We start from the raw sequence: 9,434 nt of genomic DNA, 5'->3' as shown, positions 1-9,434 counted from the left end.
TTGTGATTTCTCTGTCAAATAAATAAATAAAATCTTAAAAAAAAAAAAAAAAAACCTCCTGGAAGATAATATAAGGGCAAAACTTTATGACACTGGTGGGTTCCTGAATGGCTCAGATGGTTAAACGTCTTTGGCTCAGGTCATGATCCCAGGGTCCTGGGATTAAGCCCCATATCAGGCTCCCTGCTCCACTGGAAACCTGCTTCCTTCCTCTACCTCTGCCACTCCCCCTGCTTGTGCTCTCCAGATCACTCTCTGTCAAATAAATAAATAAAATCTTACAATAATAATAATAATAATAATAATAATAAAACTTCATGACACTGGATTTAGCAATGATTCCTTCAATATGACAACAAAAGTACAGGCTACAATTAAAAGCAAAATAGATAAACTGTACTTCAAAATTAAAAACATAGTGGTATCCTTTGATGCACAGAATGAAAAGAAAAACCACAGAGTGGGAGAAAAATACTTGCCAATTATGTATTGATAAGGGTTTCATATCCAGAATACATAAAAAACTCATACAATTAAAAAAAAATGACAACCCAATTACCAAAAACACAAAGGACTTCTATAGACAGTTTGCCAGAGAAGATATACATACATATATACATCTGGCCATGCAAATGGCCAACCAACATATGAAAAGATAAACCACCTCATTAGTCAATAGGGAAATGCAAATAAAAACCACAATGAGATACTACATCAAAACCAATAGTTATGATTTTTTTTTAATGAAAAAAATAAGTGTTGGCAAGGATATGGACTAATTTGAACCTTTGTAAACTGCTGGTGGGAATGTAAAATGTATAGCCATGGTGGAAAATAGTTTGGCAGGTGCTCAAAGAGTGAAAAAGAATTATCACAGAATCCAGCAATCCCACTCCTAGGTATAGACTCAAAAGAAATTAAAACAGGAACTCAGATACTTGTATGTGAATGTTTACAACAGCATTATTTGCAATAGCCAAAAGGTGGAAACAAATCAAGTGTCTATCAACAGATGAATGGATAAAGAAAATGTGGTGTATCTATACAGTGGAATATTTAGCCATAAAGAAAAATGAAGTTCTTATTATACCATATGGATGAACCTTGGAAACATTATCCTAAGTTGAATAAAACAGAGATAAAAAAGACAAATATCCTATGATTCCACCTAGAGGAAATATCTAGAATATCTAGTTCATAGAATATATCTAGTTCAAAGACAGCGAAAGTAGATTAGAGATCACCAGGGGCTGAGGCAATAGGAGAAATAAGAAATTACTGTTTCATGGTTATAGTCTCTCTTTGAGGCAATGAAATCATCTTGCAAATAGACAGTTGTGATGCTTGCACAACACTGAGAATGTAATTAATGCTACATTATGTAATTAATGGCTAAACTGGAAAGGTTGTTTTGTTTTTTTAAGGTTTTATTTATTTATTTGACAGAGATCACAAGTAGGCAGAGAGAGAGGAAGGGAAGCAGGCTCCCTGTGGAGCGGAGAGCCCAATGCGGTGCTCCATCCCAGGACCCTGGGATCATGACCTGAGCGGAAGGCAGAAGCTTTAATCCACTGAGCCACCCAGGTGCCCCTGGAAAGGTTTTTTTAATTTATATTTACCACAAGAAAAAAAAGATAATCCACTTCTTAATGTCAATAGTAATAGTGTATTGTGAGGCTTACTACCTTTATAGAAGTATAATATACAACAACAGCATAAAAAATGGGAGAAGCATTCTGTTTTAAGGTTCTTATGTTACACTTCAAGTGGAAAATGTTACTTGATGGTAAACTTGGGTAAATTAAAGATGTATTTTATAGACCCCGTGCAACTACTAAAAACAAAATAAAAGAGTATATCTGACAATGGAGATAAAATGGAGCAATTTTTTAAAAACACTATGAATTCAAAATAAGATAAACAAAAATCGGAAAAAAAAATCGGATATGATAAAAAGAAAAGAAAGAGCAATATGGTAGACTTAAACCCAAACTTATTGATAACTATATTAAATGCAAATGACCTAAAAACCCATTTAAAGACACTTCTGAGACTGGATATTTAAAAAGCAAGATCACAGAGCTTCTACTCCTGCCTAAGATGTAGAAAGTCACAACACACCATCTCTCTTATCCTAAAAATTAGTCAAAACTGGATAATCTATAAAATCATAAACCCATCAGGAAACTGAGGCTACAAGGAAACCAAGTGATTTGAATTCCAAAGAACAGTAAAACCTCTCTTAAAAGACAGTGGACACTCTGTAGAAAGTGTCACACATCAAAACTCCAAAACACTGACGATGGAAGTCCAAATTAGGACACAGTGCCGCTTGCGGAAAAAGTCAGGAAAAACACTGGGGAATAAGGATGGAATAGCTATGCTAAAGATATACCCTTGGACTTCAAGATGCTGAAAATGGAAAATGAAGGGTTCTCACCGTCCATAAAGTCTATAATAGGCCAGCTGAAGTGCAAGCTGAATAAATGTATCAGGGTGAAGCAGCTTCTTCTTGGTTAGGTTTTTGCCAAAAGATGTAAAGGGATATACCACAATCTGCAGATCGGATGCCTAACAATAAATAAATAAAATAAATAAATAAATAAATGGGAAAAGTGAAAAATCAGCTAAGAAGAATACCCCAAAGACGACCAAATCATCATCTGCATTAAACATTACATATAATGGGGCGCCTGGGTGGCTCAGTGGGTTAAAGCCTCTGCCTTCAGCTCAGGTCATGATCCCAGGGTCCTGGGATCGAGCCCCGCATAGGGCTCTCTGCTCCGTGGAGAGCCTGCTTCCTCCTCTCTCTCTGCCTGCCTCTCTGCCTACTTGTGATCTCTGTCTGTCAAATAAATAAATAAAATGTTAAAAAAAAAATTACATATAAAAAATTAAAGGTATCAAAGCTACAATTTAAAATGTTTAAATGTTGGGGCATCTCGGTGGCTCAGTTGTTAAGCATCTGCCTTCAGCTGAGGTCATGATCCCAGAGTCCTGGGATAGAGCCCTGCGTGAGGCTCCCTGTTCAGCGGGGAGCCTGCTTCTCCCTCTCCCACTCCCCCTGCTTGTGTTGCCTCTCTCACTGTATCTCTGCCAAATAAATAAGATCTTTTTTAAAAAAATGTTTTAATGTTGTTTGGGTGCCTGAGTGGCCCAGTCAGTTTAGCATCAGACTCTTGATTTCAGCCCAAGTCATGATGAAGGGTCGTGAGATTGAGCCCCATATTAGTCTGGGCTCAGTGGGGAGTCTACTTGAGATTCTCAGTCCCCCTCTCCCTCTGCCACCAGCCCCACCACCGTGCTTGTGCTCTCTCTTTAAATAAATAAATCTTTAAAAATAAATAAATTGTTTTATGTTGTTGTGCTCAGATGATGACCCAATTTTTATATGTGGTAGTTGAAAGAAAAGCATTAGTATCTAAGAAAAAAAAAGTTTAAAAAATCTACCTGCTTGAAAAATTGGGCTTTAGCTTGATTTATATTGTTTAGTATTTTATCATCCACAGTGAAAACAAGTTCCTCTGGAAGTGATATATCCCGTACTTTTTCTGAACCCTGAAAATAGGGAAAAGACTTAATATTAAATCAAAAAACTATTAAGGAAAAAAAATGAAAAATTTTTTTCTAACATACCTTCCATCTTCCTTCATTCTCAAAAACTTTCTCATTAATATAATGGCCGATGTTTATCATAACCATTCCATCAAAAGGAGCATGCTAAAATGAATATACACAAGATTTTGAATACTTTATGTATTCATGTATTCGTGACCCAATATTTTATTTTCAATTCCCCTCCCCTCCAATCTTAATACATACTGAAATGCAGAATTCAAATGCCTCACCCAAGGACAGAGAAATCCTACAGCACAGTAAGTGATTGCTGTATTTTATTTGCTGCAAAGGAACAAATACTTAAAGTTGGAAGTACCTAATGAGGGATCTTGAGGTAATGAAGCAGGGGGGTGTAAGTAAAGCAACCATGAACTATCTAGAGAAAATAACCATTATTTAAACTGGAAATGAAAGCAGGTGTATGTGTGCAATGCTAAGATATTCTGAAATTTGAAGAGCACTGTGCAAAAAACAAAGGAGGATGACAGACTTTTTGAAGGCTAAATTGAGCACTGTATGAACTTTATCAGTAAAGACAGGCCACTAGGTGAGCATTAAAAAGCATAATCAGTTTGTGTCTACAAGAGTGTTTAGATGCAGCAGAAATATTTCTCAATGTTTAAGGAATGCTGGAAAGATGGGCTGAGTTATAGGGGTATTAGAGATTTAACAGCTATACTGAGAGGAAGGAACTTCAGCTAGTGAATTTTTCCATCATTTATTCTGGAGGACAAATTTTTGCTTTCTTTTCTCCATGTGCTTTGGCGACAATTCCATCAGTTTTTTTCCCTCTATGTTACTGCTATCACTTTACATTAAACAGTTACCATTCATGAACTGAATGTGGGACTACCAGCCTTGGAGAGAAAGAAGGAAGGCTTAAGATATGGACCAGCACATCTGGGTCCACATTCAGAGGAGTAAATTAGGTGTCTTAAGTATCACCCTAATATTACAGAGATCTGTTGGCCTATCTCATAGCCCAGTGGAGCCTAGAAATATAGTATGAATACTGTTACCAACTAGATAGCGGCTACAGCATCAGAAAAGACTCTTGAGGGAGGTCTGAAGTAGATGCATGAGCAACTCACCCCATCTGTCCTTTGATACAGTAATGACACTCACAGGTCATTGACAAGTCCATTTTCTAACTCCATCTAACAATTTTACAAAGAATTTGCAGAGATATCACATATTGTTTCATTTGATTCATTTCATTCAGTAAAATTAATTTCTAATTCTTTTACTGGACCCAGTAAGAAAGAGCAAGGCTAAAGGATAAAAGTATCTATGACTGGTAATTCTACCTACCCATCTCATGGTGGAAAACTAAATATCAATTTTTTTTTAAAAAGTTAGGAAATATGAAAACTTCATATGCTTTCCTGATGTTTTATTTGTTCATTTAACTTTTTTTTTTAATTTATATGGAGACAATATGTGTAACATACTTTCCAGAATAGGGCTTCAATCCTGTGTCCAAACTCTACCATTCAACTGTTGTGCAACTGTTGAAGTTACTTAATTCTTAAATTACTTAATCCTCATCTGTAAGTGGGGGTATTAATCATATAGTTGGTGTAACAAATGATCTTCATAATGCTTATAAAGTGCTTCCTACAGAACGCAGACCACAGCAATAATCAGTAACTGCTGTTAGTATTTAACTCTTTATTACATGCTTCCTATGTGCTCTTCACAAAGCCCAATAATAAACCCTAGATGGAGAAGACAAAGTAGTTGACCCCGGATTTTAAATCCAAGAGGGAAATGTAATTAACCACTGTGATCACAAAAGTACATATTTAAACACCAATGGAACAGAGCAGCAACATGGCATTGCATTTAGAACAGACCAACTTTTACAGTATATAGCATACTGCTCACCCCTGAACAACGCTGACCTCCCATGCAATCAAAATCCACATATAACTTTTCACTCCCCAGAACTTAATTACTAATTGCCTGTTGTTGACCAGAACATAACATTTGCCAATACAAAAACAGTCAATTAACATGTTTTGTGTTGTATTATGCACACTGTATTCTCACAATAAAGACAGAGAAAATAAAGTGTTATTAAGAAAATCATAAGGAAAATCCTATATAGTACAGAAGTAGAGTAAGGCACCACACATCTCCTCATCCCCACCCAAAGTTAGCAAAGCTACCCAGGAATGTGGGCAACCTCCTTTCAAGCGGAGTCCAGGGAAAGGCAGAAAACAGGGGAAGGCACAGCACTGTTATCTTCTCTCTAGGTTGCTTTCTCCACCCGGTCCCTCCACATGGTTCTAATTCAGTTTCTGCTTGTGGGAAATTCTGGCAAGCTGCTCCCAGCAATATTAATTCTCTGCTGTAGAGAATTTTCAGCACCTCAGACGGCTCTCCTTCCTACCTTGGGCCTTATAGCCCACATTACTACCTGGTGATATCCTGCCCCAAGTATTTTCCTGGACCCCTAGGGATAGCGGGGTGGGGGGAGAGCAGATTATCATTCTGTGGTCCTTGGCCAGCTGTGGACAATGACTGGTCTTGGCACCTCACTGAGAATCCCTCTCCAGAGACAGCCCCTTCACAACTTTTTGTTGAAAATCTCATTGAACCAAACTCTGCACAGGTAGTACGATGAGGAGTGCCACAAGCAGGTGACAGCCTGCTGTTCCAGCCTTCTCAGCAACTCTCCAACACCTTCCCTTCACTTTTAGTCACGTGGCAACTTCTACCTTATTTTTCAATCACAGAGTAAAATATGTATTTATTGAAAAAACAATTCATTTAAGAGGACCCACACAGTTCAAACCCATGTTGTTCAAAGACCAACTATATACAATTTACTAATGATGTTTTACATAGGTTAAATTGCTTTTTCTACAATCATCTTAAGTTACGAGGGAAACCAATATGGGATTTTTAAAAGCAGATTATCAAGGAGGGATAATCAGATCAATTTTATAAATAAATGGATGTTAATACATATACATAAGACATGTCCATACACATACAAGAAAGATCTCATCTGTGGTGAGATGTATGTTTATTATGGGACCAATATTCTTTATTCAGAGATAATGAAGATCCCTCAAGTTACTTCATCCTGAATTTGACCAAATAGAAAGAGTTTAGTACTATTAATAAAAATCAAAGTAGTACAAATGGGTATTTACCCCAAAGATACTGATGTAGTGAAAAGGGTCATATGTACCCCAATGTTCATAGCAGCAATGACCAAAGTCGCCAAACTGTGGAAAGAGCCAAGATGCCCTTCAACAGATGAATGGATAAGGAAGATATGGCCCATATATACAATGGAGTATTATGCCTCCATCAGAAAGGATGAATACCCAACTTTTATATCAACATGGACAGGACTGGAGGAGATTATGCTGAGTGAAATAAGTTAAGCAGAGAGAGTCAATTATCATATGGTTTCACTTACTTGTGGAGCCTAAGGAATAACACAGAGGACATGGGGAGATGGAGTGGAGAAGTGAGTTGGGGGAAGTTGGAGGGGGAGACAAACCATGAGAGACTCTGGACTCTGAGAAACAAACTGAGGGTTTTGGAGGGGATGGTGGTGGGGGTTGGGTGAGCCTGGTGGTGGTAATTATGGAGGGCACATATTGCATGGAGCACTGGGTGTGGTGCATAAACAATGAATGCTGGAACAGAAAAGAAATAAAATGGGGAGAAAAAACTTAAAAAAACCAAAGTAGTGCAATTTTTTTGTGTGTTGGGGGGGGCACTGAGGGTTGTAAGTGAGTAAGGCAAGTAAGATGATGAGTTCTTGATCATGAGAACAACTTAACCTTATGTAACAATATAACATCCAGTTTGAACAATATACAATGAAACAAAATTCTCAAAATGAGAAGAGGTAAAAACTAGAAAAGAAAAACTGCTACATCAACTGATGAATGGGTAAAGAAGTTGTGGTATACATATACAACAGAGTATTATTCAGCCATAAAAAAATGAAAAAGTTCTGCCATTTCCAACAACATGGATGGAGCTAGAGAGTATTATGCTTAGCTAAATGGGTCAGAGAAAGACACATACCAAATGATTTCACTTATATATGGAATTTAACAAGCAAAACAAATGAGCAAAGGGAAAAATAAAGAGAAAGACAGACTCTTAACTATAGAGAACTAATGGTTATCAGAGGGGAGGTGGGTAGCGGGTAGGTGAAATAGGTGATGGGGATTAAGGAGTTCACTTGTAATGATGAGCACTAGGTGATGTATGGAATCGCTGAATCACTATATTGTACACCTGAAACTAATATTGCATTGTATGTTAACTAACTGGAATTTAAACAAAAACTTAAAAAAAAAAAGACTAACTGCAAGCTACCTATGTAAAAACAGTCAATGAAACTATTAAAACAGGAAGAGAACACACACAGGAGGGAAAAGTGAGACTTAACATTAGGGTCAGAATCAGCAGATAGGAAAAGGCTGTTAAGATGGAGGCAGTGTCTGAGTACTATGAGGAGGAAATAGAGGAAGATGGTAGGAAGTAGTTAGCTACTTCACAAAGGATAGTGTGCCAGGAAACAGTGACAATATAAACCAGATTGAGAAAGTCAAGAAGAACAAAAGAAAGAACTCAAGAGAAGAAAACTGAGGCAATTAATAAGAAATATTTTGTCAACAATGAACTTCAAGGAAGAGGAAAGACTATAAATCTTTAAAAGCACTCATAGCAACCTTTCACTCTGATGAGCTACTATAACAGACAACTAGTTTTATTACCTGCTCATCAACCACTTAACCTTCTTCCAAGATTTTTCTGTAGGCAACCACCACACATCTATAATGGTTTGAATGAGAATGATTCTACCCCCTAGAGGCCAAGGTTTAACATGTGACCCGGGTCAGGTAATTAAGAGTACCTGAGTCCTCAGAACGGGCACATGATAGACAAAGGCCAATAACAACCAGTGAGCATTATTCCCAAGACTTGTGTTGGAACCACTGCAGGGAAGAAGGGGGAGGGCAGCCATGGTAAGCTGGCCATTTGCATTTGGAACACTAATCTGTGAAAGGAGCTGTGAAGACATGAGATTGTGGATACGACAATCACAGGGGATAGTCTACCTGAAGATGAAGTCAAACATAGGAAAAAATGCCCAAAAATGGAGAAAGAAATTTCTAATGAAAGCATTTGTACACTGGAAGTCAGTCTTACCCAAACTTAAGTGTACTCCTATGCCAACGAATACCTTCTTAAGCTAATGTCAGTATAATTTAGGTTTCTATCACCTAAACCTGAATAAATACTGATTAATACAGCTATTCAGCCCAGATCAATATGACAGGTCAAAAAAACTACCTCACACTACTTTATAGTCAGTTCCATGTTTTACGAAAGATCTTACAATGAGATTGTAAGTGTATATTGCAACTTTTTGTTTTTTAATTTTCTAGGTTCACAGACTTCTTGAACGTCCATCAGAAAATGGCAAGGTAGAGTTAATAAAGATGATCACAGGAGAATAAAGAGATTTTTTTTTAAATAAGAAGGTAAAAAATAGTAGAAGCACCTGACACTTTATTATCTATAGTGTAAATAAATGTTCCAAAGGTCATGTGCTATTTTAGGAAAATAATTAAATTACTGGGAAAATCTAGAAATATATGCACATCTACTTCTCTGTGCAAAGAACACAGACATACACTGAATCTTTTAAAGTAAGTTGCAATTCAGGCACCTGGGTGGTTCAGTCAGTTAATCATCTGCTCAGGTCATGATCCTTGGATCCTAGGATGGAGTCCTACATGGGGCTCCCTGCTCAGCAGGGAGTCTGCTTCTTC

At 37.2% G+C, this 9,434-nt stretch overlaps 1 protein-coding gene across 1 annotated transcript in view; it reads right to left on the bottom strand.

Annotated features, from left to right (window-relative positions):
* The window catches only part of LOC111155283 (carnitine O-octanoyltransferase), a 48,128-nt gene that overhangs the window by 15,097 nt on the left and 23,597 nt on the right, over nucleotides 1-9,434 (bottom strand). Inside the window, exons 11-13 of the mRNA XM_022515415.1 lie at nucleotides 3,637-3,720; nucleotides 3,451-3,558; nucleotides 2,441-2,571 (exon numbers count right to left, since the gene is read on the bottom strand). Of these exons, the coding sequence (XP_022371123.1) occupies nucleotides 2,441-2,571; nucleotides 3,451-3,558; nucleotides 3,637-3,720 (323 nt within the window). The remainder of the gene's footprint in view (nucleotides 1-2,440; nucleotides 2,572-3,450; nucleotides 3,559-3,636; nucleotides 3,721-9,434) is intronic.

This window comes from Enhydra lutris, unplaced genomic scaffold (genome assembly GCF_002288905.1).
Source record: "Enhydra lutris kenyoni isolate GAN:26980312 unplaced genomic scaffold, ASM228890v2 scaffoldscaffold40, whole genome shotgun sequence".
Lineage (NCBI taxonomy): Eukaryota > Metazoa > Chordata > Mammalia > Carnivora > Mustelidae > Enhydra > Enhydra lutris.
The sequence above is the reverse complement of the archived record's forward strand: the minus strand, read 5'-3'. Positions and strand labels throughout refer to the sequence as shown.